A 22,291-nucleotide genomic window follows, 5' to 3' on the forward strand; every position below is an offset into this window, starting at 1 on the left:
AGAAAGAGTTGTGGAAGGGGGCCGGAGTAGGACTGGAACAAGGAATGTTCCACATACCCCATAAAGAGATATGCGTAGCTGGGGCCAATGCGGGTACCCATAGCCACACCTTTTATTTGGAGGAAGTGAGAGGAGTTGAAGGAGAAATTGTTCAGCATGAGAACAAGTTCAGCCGGACGGAGGAGAGTAGTGGTGGATGGGGATTGTTCGGGCCTGTGTTTGAGGAAGTAGCTAAGGGCCCTCAGACCATCCTGGTGGGGGATGGAGGTGTAGAGGGATTGGACATCCATGGTGAAGAGGAAGCGGTTGGGGCCAGGGAACTGGAAATTGTTGATGTGACGTAAGCTGTCAGAGGAATCACGGATGTAGGTGGGAAGGGACTGGACAAGGGGAGAGAGAACGGAGTCAAGATAACGAGAAATGAGTTCTGTGGGGCAGGAGCAAGCTGAGACGATCGGTCTACCGGGGCAGTTCTGTTTGTGGATTTTGGGTAGGAGATAGAAGCAGGCTGTCCGAGGTTGGGCGACTATCAGGTTGGAAGCTGTGGGAGGAAGATCTCTTAAATTGAGCCTAGAAAAGTATTGTAAAACATCTGGCATGAGTCAAACAAATTTATTATGTTGGGTATTAACCCCATAACCACTTGTTCATCATAGTCCCAATTTAAAGGGTTTCCCCAACAGAGAATTGTTTAAAAAACAGTGACATGATTTCATAACAAGCACATTGTGGCTAACACAGCAGATATCAGGGTAAGCCAAATATAAACATGCACTTGTTCCTCCAGGTTTTTGCCAAGCCTCGTCCGATCAACTTTGCAGAAGAATCTGAAGGATTCAGGAATTGAGGCAACATCTGATGATGTGGAGCAACAGGAAAAGGCTAACATCAGATGTAAGTTCAATTTCACTCTGGTTCTTTGTAACCCTGTTGAATTGTAATAATCCCATCTATGATTTGTACAATATTACAAACAGTTGTTTGGTAGTACAGAACTTGAACATAGCTGAGAAAAGAGACATGTCTAAGCTTTTAGTCTTGCACTCATCAGGACATTCGCGAGAATAGCAATATGAGGAGGTAAACAACAGTTTATACAGTGTATGAAGAGAGTGCTGATTGGTTGGCAAGTGGCTTTGCTATGGAGAATGCACCAGTGATGGTGATTGACAGTTAATTACCAAGCATTGTTTGAAATTTAAACCAGGCAGCTAAATCCTGATTGGTCAAGGCATTGCCCTGAAGATTGAGTTGGTGAGTGTCACTTGTTTTGTTTAACTGAAACTGGTGCAATGTGGGTACATGTTTGTTCTATCCACAAAGAACAGGGCCCTGTGTATTAATATATGTAGCTTCCAATACACTTAAATGCACCACACTGCGAGCCCAACTGACAATCTTAAATTGGTTGTCAGCGTAATTCTTAGCACACTATGCATTATTTGGCAAATATTGTCCATTCGTGGAATCACATCTAATGTTGGACACTGTGTTTTGAGTTTTGCAAACACAGGCTGGTTGGGTACAGTCTGTACCTTGCCCGTTGTGAACAGCTGTTGGGACATGCTGTTTGATATGATCCGCCAGTCTTTGGGACGTACATACCTAGCATCACACTGGCACTGAAATTTGTATACCACATTACTCATTTTTGTGATAGGCAGAACATCATTTTGGCGTGATGGCAGCATCCTGTTATTGGCGAATACCACTCGTGTTGCCACTGCATAGTTCACCTGTTGCTCAAATTTTTGAGATACCTTTCCTGTAATTTGAGGTAGACTGGGCACTTTTCAGGGCTGAAAGTGACAGCTTTAGGCCCATTCATGAGTGTGCGTGATATACAGTGCAAAATAATCTGATCAGGGTAGCTATTATCCTGCAGGATGCCTTGGATGCACCTATTTCAATATCAAGCTTGTATACTGAGCAAATGGCTCGGGCCCTATTCACAAGGTTGCCAATAAGACCAAACTTATGGTGCCAGTGTGACACTAAATATGTAGGCTACATCCCAAAGACTGGTGAATCATATCAAACAGTATGTTCCAGCCGTTGTTCGCAACGGGCAAGGTACAGACCGTATCCAACCAACCAGTGCTTGCAAAACTCAACACACACTGTCCAACATTAGATGCGATTCTGCGATTGGACAACATTTGCTAAATAACCCTCAGTGTGCTAAGAATTACACTGACACCAATTTAAGATTGTCAGTTGGACTCGCAGTGTGGCGAATTTGCATGTACTGGAAGCTACATATATTAATACACAGGGCCCTGTTCTTTGCAGACAGAAAGAACATACACACTTTGCAAAACAAAAACAGAATTACCTGGAAAATCTCAGCAGGTCTGGCAGCATCGGCGGAGAAGAAAAGAGTTGACATTTCGAGTCCTCATAACCCTTCAACAGAACTATGTGAATCCAAGGAGAGGGGTGAAATATAAGCTGGTTTAAGGTGGTGGGGGGGAGAGAAGTGGAGGGGGGTGGTGTGGTTGTAGGGACAAGCAAGCAGTGATAGGAGCAGATCATCAAAAGATGTCACAGACAGAAGAACAAAAGAACACAGAGGTGTTGAAGTTGGTGATATTATCTAAACGAATGTGCTAATTCAGAATGGATGGTAGGGCACTCAAGGTATAGCTCTAGTGGGGGTGGGGGAAGCATAAAATATTTAAAAATAATGGAAATAGGTGGGAAAAGAAAAATCTATATAAATTATTGGAAAAAACAAAAGGAAGGGGTAAGAAACAGAAAGGGGGTGGGGATGGAGGAGGGAGTTCAAGACCTAAAGTTGTTGAATTCAATATTCAGGCCAGAAGGCTGTAAAGTGCTTAGTCGGAAGATGAGATGCTGTTCCTCCAGTTTGCGTTGGGCTCCACTGGAACAGTGCAGCGAGCCAAGGACAGACATGTGGGCAAGAGAGCAGGGTGGAGTGTTAAAATGGCAAGCGACAGGGAGGTTTGGGTCTTTCTTGCGGACAGATTGCAGGTGTTCTGCAAAGCGGTCGCCCAGTTTACGTTTGGTCTCTCCAATGTAGAGGAGACCGAATTGGGAGCAACGAATGCAGTAGACTAAGTTGGGGGAAATGCAAGTGAAATGCTGCTTCACTTGAAAGGAGTGTTTGGGCCCTTGGACGGTGAGGAGAGAGGAAGTGAAGGGGCAGGTGTTACATCTTTTGCGTGGGCATAGGTGGGGGTTGAGGAGTAGCGGGTGATGGAGGAGTGGACCAGGGTGTCCCGGAGGGAACGATCCCTATGGAATGCCGATAGGGGGGGTGAAGGGAAGATGTGTTTGGTGGTGGCGTCATGCTGGAGTTGGCGGAAATGGCAGAGGATGATCCTTTGAATGCAGAGGCTGGTGGGATGATAAGTGAGGACAAGGGGGACCCTCTCATGTTTCTGGGAGGGAGGAGAAGACGTGAGGGCGGATGCGCGGGAGATGGGCCGGACACAGTTGAGGGCTCTGTCGACGACCGTGGGTGGAAAACCTCAGTTAAGGAAGAAGGAGGACATGTCAGAGGAACTGTTTTTGAAGGTAGCATCATCGGAACAGATGCGACGGAGGCGAAGGAACTGAGAGAATGGGATGGAGTCCTTACAGGAAGCGGGGTGTGAGGAGGTACAGTTGAGGTAGCTGTGGGAGTCGATAGGCTTGTAATGGATATTGGTGGACAGTCTATCACCAGAGATTGAGACAGAGAGGTCAAGGAAGGGAAGGGAAGTGTCAGAGATGGACCACATGAAAGTGCTGGAGGGGTGGAGATTGGAAGCAAAATTATTAAATTTTCCAAGTCCTGATGGGAACATAAAGCAGCACTGAAGTAATCATCGATGTACCGGAGAAAGAGTTGTGGAAGGGGGCCGGAGTAGGACTGGAACAAGGAATGTTCCACATACCCCATAAAGAGACAGGCATAGCTGGGGTCCATGCGGGTACCCATAGCCACACCTTTTATTTGGAGGAAGTGAGAGGAGTTGAAGGAGAAATTGTTCAGCGTGAGAACAAGTTCAGCCGGACGGAGGAGAGTAGTGGTGGATGGGGATTGTTCGGGCCTCTGTTTGAGGAAGTAGCTAAGGGCCCTCAGACCATCCTGGTGGGGGATGGAGCTTCTTCCTCGAACAGAGGCCCGAACAATCCCCATCCACCACTACTCTCCTCCGTCTGGCTGAACTTGTTCTCACGCTGAACAATTTCTCCTTCAACTCCTCTCACTTCCTCCAAATAAAAGGTGTGGCTATGGGTACCCGCATGGGCCCCAGCTATGCCTGTCTCTTTATGGGGTATGTGGAACATTCCTTGTTCCAATCCTACTCTGGCCCCCTTCCACAACTCTTTCTCCGGTACACCGATGATTACTTCGGTGCTGCTTCATGCTCCCATTAGGACTTGGAAAAATTTATTAATTTTGCTTCCAATCTCCACTCCTCCATCATTTTCACGTGGTCCATCTCTGACACTTCCCTTCCCTTCCTTGACCTCTCTGTCTCAATCTTTGGTGATAGACTGTCCACCAATATCCATTAGAAGCCTAAGGACTCCTACAGCTCCTCACACCCCGCTTCCTGTAAGGACTCCATCCCATTCTCTCAGTTCCTTCACCTCCGTCGCATCTGTTCCGTTGATGCTACCTTCAAAAACAGTTCCTCTGACATGTCCTCCCTCTTCCTTAACCGAGGTTTTCTACCCACGGTCGTCGACAGGGCCCTCAACCATGTCCGGCCCATCTCCCGCACATCCGCCCTCACGCCTTCTCCTCCCTCCCAGAAACATGATAGGATCCCCATTGTCCTCACTTATCACCCCACCAGCCTCCACATTCAAAGGATCATCCTCCGCCATTTCCACCAACTCCAGCATGATGCCACCACCAAACGCATCTTTCCTTCATCCCTCCTGTTGGCATTCCGTAGGGATCGTACCCTCCGGGACACCCTGGTCCACTCCTCAACCACCACCTATGGCACCTCCCGATGCCCACGCAAAAGATGTAACACCTGCCCCTTCACTTCCTCTCTCCTCACCGTCCAAGGGCCCAAACACTCCTTTCAAGTGAAGCAGCATTTCACTTGCATTTCCCCCAACTTAGTCTACTGTATTCGTTGCTCCCAATGCGGTCTCCTCTACGTTGGAGAGACCAAACGTAAACTGGGCGACCGCTTTGCAGAACACCTGCGGTCTGTCCGCAAGAATGACCCAAACCTCCCTGTCGCTTGCCATTTTAACACTCCACCCTGCTCTCTTGCCCACATGTCTGTCCTTGGCTCGCTGCATTGTTCCAGTGAAGCCCAATGCAAACTGGAGGAACAACACCTCATCTTCTGACTAGGCACTTAACAGCCTTCCGGACTGAATATTGAATTCAACAACTTTAGGCCTTGAACTCCCTCCTCCATCCCCACCCCCTTTCTGTTTCTTCCCCCTTCCTTTTGTTTTTTCCAATAATTTATATAGATTTTTCTTTTCCCACCTATTTCCATTATTATTAAATATCATGCTTCCCCCACCCCCACTAGAGCTATACTTTGAGTGCCCTACCCTCCATTCTTAATTAGCACATTCGTTTAGATAATATCATCAACTTCAACACCTCTGTGTTCTTTTGTCTATGACATCTTTTGATGATCTGCTCCTATCAGTGCTTGCTTGTCCCTACAACCACACCACCCCCCTCCACTTCTCTCCCACCCCACCCAACTACGCCCCCCCCCCCCACCGCCCCCCCACCGCCCTGCCCTTAAACCAGCTTATATTTCACCCCTCTCCTTGGATTCACATAGTTCTGTTGAAGGGTCATGAGGACTCGAAATGTCAACTCTTTTCTTCTCCGCCGATGCTGCCAGACCTGCTGAGTTTTTCCTGGTAATTCTGTTTTTGTTTTGGATTTCCAGCATCCATAGTTTTTTGTTTTTATACAAACTTTGCACCTGTTTCAGCGAAACAAAATAAGTGACAGCCATTTGCTGACTCATTCCTCAGGGCAATGCCTGTGGTGCATTCTCCATGGCAATGCCACTCTTCACATCAGAATAAATTGTTTTCCCCTCATATTATTCTTCGTATTCTTGTGAAGTGTCCTGATGAGTGCAAAATGCAAAGCTCAGATACATCTCTTTATATTGCAAATATTAAATCAGTGATCTGTCTGCAATTCCAGGTGAAATCAATTCTGGGATTCTTACAATTGGGAAGGTTTCTGTTCCATTGTACAATCCAGATGAAAAGATGAAAGTACCAGACGTTCTCTTTTATGAAAACACTCAGGTAATTTTGATTTTCAGATTTCTAGTTGCCGTCATGAAGGGAAAAGAAGGACTTACATTCTTGTTGCAACTTTCATGTTCCAAAATGCTTTTAGCAAGGAAGTACGTTTTGAAGTGTAGTCACTGCCCTAATATATGAAACATGGCAGCCAATTCTGGGCAAAGCAAACACCCACAAACAGCAATGTGATAATGATCAAATTATCTGTTTTAGTGATGTTGGTTGAGGGATAAATATTGGTCAGGAAACCAGGGATAACTCCCTTACTCTTCTTCGAATAGTACCATGGGATCTTTCACATCCGCCTGAGAGGGCAGTTGGGGCTTCACGTTAATGGCTGATCCAAAAGATCCCACCTTCAGGAGAGCTCAATACAACACTGGAGTGTCAACCCAGATTTTGGGTTCTGGAGTGGGTCTTGAACCCACAACCTTCTGCTTTGGAGCCAACAATGCTGCCACTGAGCCACTCTATGGCTGGAACATCGTAGCTAAGACCTTACTTGGCGTTGATGGGTCCAGTGCAAGATTAAGGTTTAAGCCAGAGAGCATGAGAAAGATTTTTTGTATTTGCAGTTTTATAATTACTAGAATTGGTGATTGAAACACAAACCATGCTAATATTATAGAATTTTCTAGATAGAGAGTTGTAAAAATTTGGAATAAAGAGATATGGAAACAGAGGATAGAAGCTGATGAGAAGCTCTTTCTGAGAAGGCCCACTACATATTGGTCCACGCAGGCATTTGACGGACCACTGTCAGTCCATCACTGGGATCAAAGATCCCAGGAGCAGAGGTTCCACTGGCCGAGAGCTGCTAGCTAATCAGAGGCCAACGGATCTATTGAATGGCAGCGCCACCAGGGAGGTGGTGTCCGCTGCTGGTACAACACCCACCAGAGGCCTGGGATCATCACTGGATCCCAAGTCAGAGGTGAGTGATGGTGGGAGGGGTGGTCGTAGGCTGTGAATCATGGGGGAGGGGGGTCAGCAGCAAGAGCAAGGGGGTGGCTCCCAGCAGCACCCCCACCCCCCTTTCATGAAGCACTAAGTGTCTTTGAATGAGGGACTTCTCCTGGGAGTCTGCAAGCAACGATGAAGCAACAATGGAAGCAGATTTTCTGTGGAAAATGCTGGAATTACTTGGCAGCATTTGTGCAGAGAAGAAAGTATGTAACCATTTCAGGTCTTATGACAGTAGTCAGGACCAATGCTTCTGACCTGTTGAGTGTATGAGTCAGTTTTTATTATCTTTTTAAAAGTACATGGCTTTTATGATTCCACCTTGTACTCTTTAACAGTTAGGTAGCAGTGTAATTAATTTTATCGCCCATTGGATTATCTTTTTGTTATGTTGGTTTATGTAGCACTTGGAACGTTTTACTACCTTACGTGTGCTGTATGAATGCAAGTTGTTGTGTACACGTATGTAGCTGGTGCAAATGCAAGTTCAGTCGAGGCATTCAAGAGGGAATTGGATCATTATCTGAAAAGGAAAATTATGCAGGTTTACGGGGAAAAGGCAGGGGAGTGACACTAGGTAAATTACTCCATCAGACAGCTAGCACAGACACGACTGGCCAAATGGCCTCCTTCTGTGCTGTAACTGTTCTGCCATTCTATCTATAGTAGACACAAAAATTAGATGAGAAAAACTCCAGTACTGGAGAAATTTGGGAACCATAGGTGTAAAATTACATGTTCCTCCCAAGTACTGCCAAAAGTTGCATATGGGAGCTCAAGGAGTATACCAACAAAGCCAAGGAGCTGAGGGCACACATGGTAGCATGATATCATTGCTATAACGGAAACTTGGCTTAAAGAGGGGCAAAATTGACAGCTCAATATTCTTGGATTTAGGGTGTTCAGATAGGATAGGGGAGGATAATAAAGTTGGGGGTGTAGCATCATTGGTTAAAGAATCAATTACAGCTGTGAGGAGGGATGATATACTAAATGCATCAAATGAGGCCATATGGGTTGAGCTCAGAGGTATAACAAAAAGGGGGCAGCCACACCACTAGGAGTGTACTATAGATCCCCAGATAGTGGAAGGAAGTTAGAAGAGCGAATATGTCGGCAAATTTCTGAGTGCAAAAACAATAGAGCAGTAATAGTTGGGGATTTCAACTATCCTAATATCAACTGGGATACAAGCAGTGTAATAGGCACAGAGAACACAAAATCCTTGAACTGCATTCAAGAGAAGCCCAACGAGAGGGAGTGCAATTCTAGGTTTAGTCTTAGGAAATGAAGCTGGGCAAATGGGTGAAGTAGCATTGGGGAATCATTTTGGAGGTAGTGGCCAAAATACGGTTAGATTTAACATTATTATGGAAAAGGATAAAGATAGAACAGAACTAAAAGTTCTAAATTGGGGAAAGACAAATTTTACAAAGTTGAAAGGTGATCTGGCGAAAGTGGACTGGTTCCAGCCACTTGAAGGGAAATCAGTGACAGACCAGTGGGCGGCATTCAAAGGCAAGATTCTACGGACATAGTGTGGACATGTCCACACAAAGGAAAAGGGTGCTCCTACCAAATCTAGAGCCCCCTGGTTATCTAGAAGCATAGAGGGTAAGATAAAGCAAAAAAAGAAATCTTAGGACAGTCGCAAAAAATTAATACGTTAGAAAGCCTAGAGGAGTATAGAAAGTACAGGGATGAAGTAAAAAATAAAATCAGGAAAGCAAAGAGGATATGAAAGAATATTGGCAGGTAAAATCAAAGAAAATCCTAAGATGTTTTATCAGTAAATTAAGAGGAAGAGAATAACGAAGGAAAGGCTAGGGCCTATCAGAGATGTACGTGGTAACTTGTGCGTTGATGCTGAAGATGTGGGCAGGGTTCTCAATGAGTACTTTGTCTCTATCTTCACTAAGCAGAGGGATGATGCAGACATTCTAGTTAAAGAGGAGTCTGAAATATTAGATACAATAAGAATAACAAGAAAGTAAATGCTGGAGTGACTGACATCCTTGAAGGTGGATAAATCACCAGGGTCGAATGGATTGTATCCCAGGATGTTATAGGAAGCCAGGGAGGCAATACCAGATGCCCTGAGGATCATTTTTTTAATCCTCACTAAGAGAGGTGCCAGAGGATTGGAGGTCTGCAAACATTGTACCATTATTTAAAAAGGGTGCAAGGGATAGGCCAAATAAATATAGGCCAGTCAGTCTGACTTCGGTGGTGGGAAAATTAATAGAATCAATTCTGAGACACAGGATGAACTGTCTCTTAGAAAGGAACGGATCAATCAGGGATAGTCGACATGGTTTTATTAGGGGAAGGTCATGTCTTATTAATTTAACTGAATTTTTTAAGGAAGTAACAAGGAGGATTGATGAGCGTAGTGCAGTAGATGTGGTCTACATGGATTTTAGTAAGGCATTTGACAATATCCCACATGGCAGACTGTTCAGAAAAGTAACAGCCCATGGGATACAGGGAAATGTGGTGAGTTGGATTCAAAATTGGCTCAGCAATAGGAACCAAAAGGTAATGGTCGATGGATGTTTTAGCGAACGGAAAGCTGTTTCTAGGGCGTTCCACAGTGCTGTGTTGGGTCCCTTGATGTTTGTTGTATATGTTAATGGTTTGGACTTAAATGTGAGTGGCATGCTTAGGAAATTTGCAGATGACACAGAAGTCGACTGTGTAGTTGATATTGAAGAAGATAGCTGTTGTCTCCAGAATTATATCAATGGTTTGGTTGAGTGCATGGAGAAGTGGCAAATGGAATTCAGTCTGGAGAAGTGCGAGGTAATGCATTTTGGGAGGGCAAACAAAGCTATAGAATATTCAATAAACAGGAGGATATTGAGAGGGGTAGAGGAAGTGAGATCTTGGAGTGCATCCCCACAGGTTCCTGGAGGTGGCAGGACAGGTAGATAAGGTGCAAAAGAAAGCATATGGAATGCTTTCCTTTATTGCATGAGGTACAGAATACAAAAGCAGGGATGGAATGCTGGAACTGTGTAAAACGCTAGTTAGGCCACAGCTGGAATTTTGTGTACAGTTCTGGTCACCACATTACAGCAAGGACATAGTTGCTCTGGAGAGAGTACAGAGGAGATTTACAAGAATGTTGCCAAAGCTGGGGAAAATTGCAGCTATGAGGAAAGATTAGTAGGCTAGGGTTGTCTTCCTTAGAACAGAGGAGGCTGAAGGTCACTTAATTGAGATGTACAAAATTATGAGGGGCGTAGATAGGGAAGCCTTGTTTCCCTTAGTGGAGAGGTCAGTTAACAGGGGCACAGATTTAAGGTGATTGGTAGAAGGATTAGAGGGGTTATTAGGAAAAACCTTTTCACCCAGAAAGTATTAGGTGCCCGGCTTGTTGGTGGAGGCAGACACCCTTGACTCATTTAAAAGGCACCTGGATCTGCACCTGGAGTGCTGTAACCTGCAAGGCTGGAAGGTGGGATTAGTATGGGCAGCAAGTTTGTTCAGCCGGCGCTGGCACAATGGGCTAAATGGCCTCTTTCTGTACCATAACATTTCTATGGTTCTACGTTACACAAACCACATGTCATGTCTCCAATTACTCATGTAGTGTAGCCTAATATGTTGTTTCCGGAAAAAAATCCATATACTTTGTACAGGAATGAATCAATGATTGCTTCCGCCATCAAAGGGAGCCTTTTCTATAGATCACTAGTCTCAACAAATAAAATTAACACTCCATTGCTTTATTGGATGAGAATTTCTATTTGTGCTAAGTTCTGAAGAGCTGCAACTCATTAGATTGTCAGTGTAGTTCAGGCTGTTCCAGTGTTCAGGTTATTTCAAAGATACATATTTCATCCCATGTTGGCTCGGAAACTCATTTCCAGCTCTATGCACCCTGAATGTTTCCTCCTGAAAACAGCACAAAACAATTTTCCCCTCTTTTATTCCCCAAAATGATATAGATTGAGGGAAGATCAAGCTAAATTGTAATGTAGTCCAATGTTGGACATGTCATGTTGTTAACAAAGTCACTGCTGCTACAAGTCAATATGACCGTAGCAGGTGGAGCAGGATGTGTAAATGAGGGACATATTGTTATCGACAGCAAATGGAGGTTAGCAGTTACAGAGCTTTTGGACAAGTGACCAGAGTATCAAATTATTGTTGGCAAATTTTGCTTGTCAGGAGGAATCCTAACAGCTGGAGCATGTGGAATGTTTCCATTGTGTGGATAAGTTGTCACTTGAAATTTGATTTGCCTGACCTGTTTTTTTAACCTATATTCTTTATTCACTGAACAGATTTTGCTAAGAAAAACAATTGATCAGATGCTAACAAACAGTTAGAATGCTCTGAGTTATTTGGCCTTATTAATACTAACCTAGATTCTTTGGCAGTCATTCCAAATGACCTCTCTGTTCATTGGACAACTTGCCAACAGCAATAAATATGTGCTGTTCTGGCCTGGATTATTCTTTAAATTACCAACAGCTTCATATCTCTAGAGTCAAGTGATTTCCAAACTTTTTTCTGTCACAGATCTAATTCTTTTCCATTTCACAAGGTTGCAGATACTTATCGATGAGAGCGGTCATTTGGCCCATCTTGATTCCTCCAACCAGAACAACCCCATCCTTCTTTCACTGCAGCATCTAATTCTTTCTAGAATTATTCTTCTTTCCCAGAAGTCAATTCCCAAGTGTTAATCACTCCATGTGAAGAAGAATGAGAGAATGGAGAATAGCACGTGCCCATGTTATCCCTGGAGATGGACCCTGGGGCTCCAGGTGCAGATCCACAGTGCTGGTTTGTCATCGGCAGCAGATATCAAATTAGATATCAATTGTTAGAAATAAGAGCGGAAGTAGGCCATTCGGCCCCTTGAGCCTGCTGCACCATTCCATAGATCATGGCTGATCTGATTGCGGGCATAACTCCACATTCCTGCCTGGCCTTTGTAACCCTTGAGTCCCTTATCAATCAAAAAACTGTCTAATTCAGTCATGAACATATTCAATGACTCAGCCTCCATTGCTTGCTGGGAAGGGGAATTCCAAACACTAATGACCCTCTGAGAGAAAAATTCCTCCTCATCTCCATTTTAAATAGGAGATATCTTATTTTTAATCTATGCTTTCTTGTTCTAGACGTCTCCACAAGTGGAAACATTCTCCCAGCATCTATCCTGTCAAGTCCCCCCTAATCATATGTTTTCAATAAGATCACCTCTCATTATTCTAAACTCCAATTTGGAATATGGAATATGGAGTTACCTGCTCAACCTTTCCTCATAAGACTTAGTTGAGTGAACTTCTATGAGCTGCTTCTAATGCAATTATATCCCTCCTTAAGTAAGGAGACCAAGGTGCAGTGTCACTAAGGCCCTGTATAATTGTAGCAACACTGTCCTACTTTTATATTCCAACCCTCATGTAATAAAGGCCAGCATTTCACTTGCTTTCCTAATTATTTGCTGTACCTCATGCTAGCTTTTTGTGATTCATGTACCTAGATCCTAGATCCTTCTGTACCGCAGTATTCTGCAGTCTCTCTCCATTTAAATACTATTCTGCTTTTCTATTCTTCCTGCCAAAGTGGACAAGCTCACAATTTCTCATACTATACTCCATCTGCCAAATTTTTGTCCACTCACTTAACCTATCCTGACCTCTTTGCAGACTCTTTGTGCCTTCTTTCTTTCCTACCAATCTTTGTGTCATCAGCAAATATAGCCTGCATATACTTGGTCCCTTTATCCATATCATTAATATAGATTGTAAATAGTTGAGGTCCCAGCACTGATCCCTGTGGCACTAGGCACAATTTGCCAACTCAAAAACAACTAATTTATCCTGGCTGTCTGCTAACCTGTCCTCTCTCCATGCTAATTATGTTACCCTCAACACCATGAGCTCTTAACTTGTGTAGAAACCTTTTATTTGGCACTTTATCAAATGCCTTTTAGAAATCCAATTGGACCATATCTACTGGTTCTCCTTTAATCTCCCTGCTTGTTGCTTCCTCAAAGAACTCTAATAAATTTTTCAAACATGATTTCTCTTTCACAAAACTATGTTGACTCTACCTGATTGGATTATGATTTTCTAAAGGTCCTCCTTAACAATTGATTCAAGTATTTTTGTTTTGACAGATGTTAGGCTAACAGGCCAATAGTTTCCTGCTGTCCGTCTTCCTCCTTTCTTGAATGGAGGTGTTACATTTGCTGTTTTTCAATCCGCTGGGACCCTTCCAGAATCCAGGGAATTTTGGAAGATTACAAACAAAGTATCCACTGTCTCTGCAGCCATTTCTTTTAAGATCCCAGAATGCTGGCCATCAGCTCCAGGGTACTTGGCAGCCTTTAGTGCCAATAGTTTTTCCCAGTACTTAAGAGTGTAGGGTGTACCCACATCACATGGACTGCAACGGTTCATGAAGGCAGCTCACCACATCTTCTAAAGGGCAATTAGGCATGGTCATTAAATGCTGGCCTAGTCAGCAACACCCACATCCTGTGAAAGAATAAAAAAAGCTTAAAAGGGCAGAAAACACGTCTTCCCCTCTGCTACTCTGTCAGCATTCCGAAGGGACTGTTCCCTTCATGACACCCTAGCCCATTCCTCAATTGCCCCCAACACCTCATGCTCTTCCAATCCAGAGCATATAACACCTGCCATTTTATCATCTCTGTCCTCACTGTGCAAGGCCCCAAACACTCCTTCCAGATGACCAGCGATTCAGTTGCACATCTTTCAATCTAGTCTACTGAATTCGCTTCTCATAATGTGGTCTCCTCTAAAATGGGGAGACCAAACGCAGATTGGGTGAAAGCTTTGCAGGACACCGTCACTCAGTCCTCAAGCTTGACCGCAAGCTTCCGGTTGTTTACCAGTTTAATTCATCACCTTTTTCTCATGCTCACATTTCTGTCTTCAACCTGCTGCAGTGTCCCAGTGAAGCCCAACACAAGCGTGAGGAACATAACCTCAACTTCTGATTAGGCACTTTACAGCCTCCTGCACTCAACAATGAGTTCAACAACTTCAGATCATAAGCCCTGTTCTTCATTTGAATCTTTTTTTTTGGCCACGTGCCAGTCTGAATCTTGGCCTTCATGTTTTTGCTTTCAGTCACAGCTGTGCATTATTCTGTCATTCACATTCTGAACCAATGCTTTGTTTCTTTACTACAAACTTTACCACTCCCTTTGCCTTTTGTTCCATGACATCCTTGTCATTTAATATCTGCTGCCCTCTACCCTATCCCAGACCTTCCCTTTTGCCCTTCCTTCCCCCCTCCCCCTTTCAACAGCATAAACCCCATCACATTTCTACCTTCCTTCAGTTCTGAATAAGAATCATATTTGATTTGAAACCTTAACTATTTCTCTCTCCATAGATTCTGCCAGACCTGCTGAGTATTTCCAATGCTTTCTGTTTTTATTTCAGATTTCCAGCTTCGGTATTTTTGCTTTTATTTTAGTAAACTCGCGAGTCGTGATGACCCACTCTGCAGTACAAAGCATCAACTTTGCTTTTTCACACTGTTTCGAGATAATCCAGCTGTAAAGATTATGTCCAATATGGAAACATAACTTGCTCTTTTCTCAGGCATTTTCCTTCTCTGCAGCAGAAACTCTGATAAAAGCAAAGCAGCTTAAAAATTAAACTTTCCATTAACAAATCAAGGCATGTTGAAATACTCACTTTTCTCATTTTTGACTATCATTTATGTACCTGCCAATTTGTAAACACCCCTCAGCACAGCAATTAAACTATAATTGACCAAATGACTTGGCTATTTATAATTCATCTTAAATTGAGAAGCCTGACCCTGAATATATATGGTTGCATTCTAGTGTCAGAATATTCCATTAGACACAGGAACAAGAGTAAACCATTCAGTCTCATAAGCCTGTTCCCCCACTTAATCAGACCATAGCTGATCTAAATCTTAACTCCACCCAGCTAACTTGGTTCGATAACCCTAAATGTTCTTAACAGTGCATTATCCAAGTTGCCTTGATTGATGCAACAGGAAAGTCATAAGGCTTTTCCTTCATTTTAACTAAAATATTCACTTGAGATGTTTGGTATTTCTTTAGCACATGGAGGTGATGGAAGATATGCTCAAGGACTTTCTGCTTGGGGAACATCTTCTACTGGTTGGAAATCAGGTGAGTCCTTAATATTGAAGGAGTGAATTTGTAGTTAATTACTTAACAAACCTCACCCTGCCCACCACTGATTAATTACACCGCGCCTCAGATAAAACCTCAGGATCAAGAAATGTAAAATGTGACCTTTGAATAGTTGACAAGCTACAGTATCAAATTGACAGATAACTATAACTTCAAAGTATCTTAATCCCTCCTCCTCCTTCAGGTACCATGCCCTATTAGGGTGTTGGCGACCGTGGACTTCAATTGGATTGGTCCATGATTATACTTGGCAAAATACTGCAGTGGTTTGCCATTGCCTTCTGCAGTATGGCTGACCAGGTAACTCCCACTTTTTACTGCCTGCCAACAGGCATTTTGGAAGGATTTACTGGTTGACAGTCAACCTGTTTGGCCATATTATGGACTGGGACTTGGAGATGCTACCACTGCTACAGGACCTCCCCACTATAAAATAATCTGTATTTAACTGGATTTCTTTCCCATCACTTCCAAAAGATGCAATACATCCAGCATTAAAGCAAAAAACTGCGGATGCTGGAAATCAAAAACAAAAACAAAAATACCTGGAAAAACCCAGCAGGAATGGCAGCATCTGTGGAAAGGAGCACAGTTAACGTTTCGAGTCCGCATGACTCTTCAACAGAAGAGTCATGCGGACTTGAAATGTTAACGATACATCCAGCATATTTTGTACTTCATATTTTGCTGAAAAACCTTGTGAATAGGGCCCCGAGCCATTTGCTTACCATGCAAGCTTGATGCCGAAATAGGGGCACCGAAGGCATCCTGCAGGATAATGGCTACCCTGATCAGATCATTTTGCTGTATATCATGCAAACTCATGATGGGCCTAAGGCCATCACGTTCAGCCCTGAAAAGTGCCCAGTCTACCTCAGGTTACCTTGGTCGGGCAAGGTATCTCAAAAATTTGAACAACAGGTGAAGCAAGCTGTTTCATGCCGCTACTATGCAGTAGCAACATGAGTGGTATTTGCCACTAACAGGATGCTGCCTATCTCCAAAATGAGTTATGTGGTATATGAATTTCAGTGCCAGTGTGAAGCTTGGTATTTAGGCTGTATGTTCCAAAGACTTGCGGATCATATCAAATAGCATGTCCCAGCCGCTGTTCATAACAGGCAAGGTACAGACTGTACCCAACCAGCCCGTGCTTACAAAACCCAAAACACAGTGTCCAACATTAGATGTGATTCTGCAGTTGGACAACATTTGCTGAATAACCCTCAGCTAAAAAATTACATTGGCAACCAATTTAAGATTGTCAGTCGGGCTCTGTGTGGCACATTTGCGTGTACTGGAAGCTACATATATTAATACACAGGGCCCTGTTCTTTGCCGACAGAAAGAACACGTCTTGTTTCCGCTAAATAAAATAAGTGACAGCCATTTGCTGACTCATTCTTCAGGGCAATGCCATGACCAATCAGGGGCAAGCTGCCTGGTTTAAATTTCAAACAATGCTTGGCACTTAACTGTCCATCACCATCACTGGTGCATTCTCCATGGCAATGCCACTACCAATCAGAGTCCACTTGCCAACCAATCAACACTCTCTTCACATACAGTATAAATTGTTGTTTTCCCCTTATATTGGTATTCTTGCAAGTGTCCTGATGAAAGATGAAAAGCTTTGAAATGTCTCTTTTTTCAGCAATACTCAAGTTCTGTACTACCAAACAACTACTTTATATCTTCTTGTGTGATCATTCTGAGTCATTAGCACCCAGATAGGATTAAGTGGGATTGCTGTCTTGCCCCAGCTGATATCGGTCAGAGTTCAGTGTATGTTTTTCTTTGACTTCCCTCCCACCCACCTCCCATGGCTGAATACTTTATATTTTGTATGTTCACAGTGCAGTATTGCTCACGAATGAGGAATGGCACCTCAGGTTTTGAGTCCCCTTGATTCTGTACATTATAATACGGGATACATCATGCCTTCAGGGAACAAATGGAGAAAAGGGAGAATGTAATTTTAAATATGGCATCCTTAATCTGAATAATTTAGCTATCAAATTAATTTTTACCTACCTACAATAGAAATAATTGTAAGTTGTTGGGTACTGTGCGGTGTGTTTGCCCAGTTATGACCCTAAGCTGTAGCCCACTGTACTCAGAATCCTTTGTTGTAAAGTAAGTATTTACATTTTCTGCCATTTCTTTTTCGGGCCAATGGTGTCTGCACCAGCAGCTAGTAGCAGATGAAGTTCAATGCAGAGAAGTGTGAAGTGATTCATTTTGGTAGGAAGAACATGGAGAGACAGTATAAAATAAGGGATACAACTCTAAAGAAAATGCAGGGGCAGAGGGACCTCAGAGTATATGTGCATAAGTAATTAAAGGTGGCAGGACAGGTGGAGAGAGCAGTTAATAAAGCATATAGTTTCCTAGGCTTTATTAATAGAGACATAGAGTACAAGAGCAAGGAGGTTATGCTGAACTTATATAGGACACTAGTTAGGCCTCAGCTGGAATATTGTGTATAGTTCTGGGACCGCACTTTAGGAAGGATGTAAATGCATTGAAGAGAGCGCAGAAGAGGTTTACAAAAATGGTTCCTGGGATGAGAAACTTCAGTTAGGAAGATGGACTGGAGAAGTTGGGACTCTTCTCCTTGGAGAGGAGAAGGCTAAGAGGAGATTTGATTGAGGTGTTCAAAACCATGAAGGGGCTGGACAGAGTAGACAGGGAGAAACTGTTCCCGCTGGTAAAAGGATCGAGAACAAGAGGGCACAGATTTAAAGTGATTTGCAAAGGAAGCAAATGTGAAATGAGAAAAAATTTCTCCACACAGCAAGTGGTTCGGGCTGGAATGCACTGAGGAAAGTGTGGTGAAAATAATCTAGCATAATTTACTCTCTTGTAACCTCACAGAATGTTGAAAACCTCAATTAGATTCTCCCTTAGCCTTGATTCACTGCAAAAAGCAGTGACTTTTCAAGCCTTTCTTTCCTATATTAAAATTGTGGCCACATTATTGCTTTACAGCAAAGTTAGTATTTATATAATTGCCTTCCTGAGGTTGTGAAAGGTGCTAGATGAATGCAAGTCTTTTTTCATGACCCTCGTTCCTGCTACTCCTGTGAGTACCCATTCCCTTCCTTTAAAGTGATGCCCAAGGTTGCACTTGTTCAGAAATGACTGCAAATGCCAAAGCTTTGCTGTTCATCTTTGGTTGGGTCATGGCTGTAATTAGTGAAAAGAAGTTCACTGGCTTTGCTCTTTCCAGATTAGTGCTGCACTAAACATTAAAGGATCAAAACAGTAGGCACTGTGTGCTTGAGAAGATTCATTCATTTTTAATGAAGCTTAAAAAATCATTATAAGTTGTGGATCTGGCCATGAGACAGGAGAATTTATCCAAAGCTATTTTCTGATTCATTATCAAGTTCTTGTTCCCTAACTATGCATATATTTGCACATCAGTGAGCTTCAATGCAAGCTATTTGTGGCTTGCAATTAATTTAAACTGATATTAGACAAAAGACATGAAGGTTAGCTGCAGTAGCCGAATGAAAACACCTATTCCACCAATTGTAAATGTTTAATTTAAAAGAACATTTTCATAGACACAGCATCAGCAATGAAGATTAATTTGCATGGTGTTGGGCAGTCCACCCGCCTGTAGGCCAATTGAGGCCCTTAAGTGGGCAATTCATGTTCACTTAAGAGCCTGACCCAGTCACTACTGGGATTTGACCAGCTACGATAGAAGCCCATGTCAAGCACCCAGCACAGCAAATTTCCCTGCACAGGCTGGTGGCGGGCAAAGGTGGGGTCCCTACTTAACGGCCCCCAATGTGACCCCCAACCCCCCTCTGCCCCTCAGGTTCCCCTCTGTCCTTGGCCTCTCAAACCCAGCCCCCAACCCCTTGGCCAAGGCCTGCCAGTATGATACTGGTGAGATCTCCAAATGCCTACCAAGCCCCAATCCAACACTGAATGTCTCCTCAAGCTCCCTAGTGCAGTATTGGGAATGGCCCTTGCTACCAATGGCACTGCTGGTACAGGAGGGTTGTTGTCCTCCAATTGGCGGGCATCTCTCGGAGGTGGGATTCTTTCTTCTGCTGAGTGAGCTTCCCTGATGTTTTTTTCACTGGGGGTGCAGGGACCACGGTGCTACGTGAAATCTAATCCACAGATTACAAAAGCAAGATCGTAATTTTGAAAATGTGTTCGACCTTTTGCAACATTGATTAGAAGATAGGAGGGTTGGAATAGAAATGGCTATGCAAGCCAGTTCATCTAATGTGAACTCTATTGGGGCCTCAGCTTCTCATTATCTCTATAAAGGGTTAGATGAAGGGATAATGAGCTATATATCCAAGTTTGCAAATGATATTATGTGTCAGAGTAAGTAATTAAGTTGTGAAGGGGTGTGGATTGATTATGCGTGTGGACAAAATTGTGACATTGTGTGCAGAAGTGTGAAGCTGTCCACTTTGGATCTAAGAATGATGGATCAAAGCATTTTCTAAATGGTGAGAAACTAGGAACTGTAAAAGCCGAGTGAGATTTAGGGGTCACGTACTAAAATCATTAGAAAACTAGTAGATAAATGCAAAAAGTAATTTAAAAGGCTAATAGAATGTTGGCATTTATCTTAAAGGGGCTGGAATACATTGCAAAGAGGTGGGATTTCTGTTACAGTTGTACAGAAGTCTGTTTAAACATCATCTGGAAATTTGCATTCAGTTCTGGGCACCATGCATCAGTAAGGATATATTGGCTTAGGAGGGAATGGAGGGCAAATTTACCAGAATAATAATGGTACTGCTTGGTTAAATTATGAGAATGAGTTTAGACGAGGCTTGTATTGTTTGAATGTAGCAGAATATGGGGCACTCTAATTGAGGTTTTTAAGATGATTAAAGGAATTAGGAATTGATTTTGAGGGCTCAATGGAGTGAACAGGCATGGAAATTCACACCGTTGGCTGGCATGTTGGTTTGCCTAGTTCATCTTACCTCTGAGCAGTTTTCCTGGAGCAGGTTGCATGTGCACCAGGGCTACCCATCACAAGTGGTGGGCAGCCAGTTAAGGGTCCTTGAAGTTCTATTAAGGCCTGTTGTACAGGCTCTCCCAGAGACTAGGCCAGCTGCCTGAGGTAGCCTTTGGGTGGCAGATCAGAGGGCCAGAACTCCAGGCAGGCTTTGAGGCCCACCCAGCCTCCCTTGCTTCAGCTGCAGCCGTAGGCCACTCTGTGTTGGGGAATCCCCTTCTCGATGGTGACCTGGCTGCTTTTAAGTTTTAATTTTTAAGTTTTAATTTTTTAAGTTTAAAAAATTGGAGAGAAAGCACCTCCATCCTGAGGTACTCTATCACTCACTCACCTGAAATGGCAGCTTACTCCCCCTTCAGTACTAGAGGTCTTAGAGGACACCCCATTCTGCTGAGCCTACACTTCTAGTGATCTCCCAAGAATGCTCCAATTTCAACACACTGTGGCCACACAGTGATTTGCCGTGGCTCTGAGATTTGGTGCTCAGGAACAGTGTGTGCTGCTGGATTATAGATTATTATTTCCACTATTCTAGAGTATCTGTAACAACTGTGTATCTGAGTTTATATAGAAACTGTTCTGGTATTCTCTGCTTCTCAGCATGAATATTCTAAAGATGCATGTACTTTAATATTGCATTTCATCTGTGGGGTATGGACAACTGTTGGTCCAAGAACTTAATTTGACCCACTGTACATTAAGGTACAGTAATGACTGTTCAATCCCTTCCTTGCTGCATATACCTGAGAACTGCCAAACATTCCTTATTCTGCATCCTCCAAAAAATATAGGATAGAAGTTCTAATTGACCAAGCTCACATACAGTTAATGCAGAGATAAAAACAAAAAACTACGAATGCTGGAACAGGTGCAAAGTGTGTATAAAAACAAAAAACTGTGGATGCTGGAAATCCAAAACAAAAACAGAATTACCTGGAAAAACTCAGCAGGTCTGGCAGCATCGGCGGAGAAGAAAAGAGTTGGCATTTTCAGTCCTCATGACCCTTCAACAGAACTGAGTAATATCGGGAGAGGGGTGAAATATACGCTGGTTTAAGGTGGTGGTGGGGGGGGGGGGGGGGGGGGGGGGGGGGGGGGGGGGGGGGGGGGGGGGGTGTGGTTGTAGGGACAAGCAAGCAGTGATAGGGGCAGATAATCAAAAGAAAAAAGAACAAAGAGGTGAAGATGGTGATATTATCTAAACGAATGTGCTATTTAAGAATGGATGGCAGGACACTCAAGCTACAGCTCTAGTGGGGGTGGGGTGGAACGACTAACAGGGCATAAAAGGTATAGATTTAAAAATAATGGAAATAGGTGGGAAAAGAAAAATCTATATAAATTATTGGAAAAAACAAAAGGAAGGGGGAAGAAACGGAAAGGGGGTGGGGATGGAGGAGGGAGTTCAAGATCTAAAGTTGTTGAATTCAATATTCAGTCCGGAAGACTGTAAAGTGCCTAGTTGGAAAATGAGGTGCTGTTCCTCCAGTTTGCGTTGGGCTTCACTGGAACAATGCAGCAAGCCAAGGACAGACATGTGGGCAAGAGAGCAGGGTGGAGTGTTAAAATGGCAAGCGACAGGGAGGTTTGGGTCTTTCTTGCGGACAGATTGCAGGTGTTCTGCAAAGCGGTCGCCCAGTTTACGTTTGGTCTCTCCAATGTAGAGGAGACCGCATTGGGAGCAACGAATGCAGTAGACTAAGTTGGGGGAAATGCAAGTGAAATGCTGCTTCACTTGAAAGGAGTGTTTGGGCCTTTGGATGTTGAGGAGAGAGGAAGTGAAGGGGCAGGTGTTGAATATTTTGCCTATGCATGGGGAGGTGCCATAGGTGGTGGTTGAGGAGTAGGGGGTGATGGAGGAGTGG

General features: G+C 43.5%; 1 protein-coding gene across 3 annotated transcripts in view; it reads left to right on the top strand.

Annotated features, from left to right (window-relative positions):
• vwa8 (von Willebrand factor A domain containing 8) overlaps positions 1-22,291 on the top strand; it is a 474,906-nt gene that overhangs the window by 221,802 nt on the left and 230,813 nt on the right. For all 3 annotated transcript variants that reach the window (XM_041211497.1, XM_041211500.1, XM_041211499.1), the window contains 3 exons: positions 788-894; positions 6,161-6,267; positions 15,326-15,397. In XM_041211497.1, coding sequence (XP_041067431.1) covers positions 788-894; positions 6,161-6,267; positions 15,326-15,397 — 286 coding nt within the window. The remainder of the gene's footprint in view (positions 1-787; positions 895-6,160; positions 6,268-15,325; positions 15,398-22,291) is intronic.

Source organism: Carcharodon carcharias, chromosome 18 (genome assembly GCF_017639515.1).
Source record: "Carcharodon carcharias isolate sCarCar2 chromosome 18, sCarCar2.pri, whole genome shotgun sequence".
In the NCBI taxonomy this organism is placed as follows: domain Eukaryota; kingdom Metazoa; phylum Chordata; class Chondrichthyes; order Lamniformes; family Lamnidae; genus Carcharodon; species Carcharodon carcharias.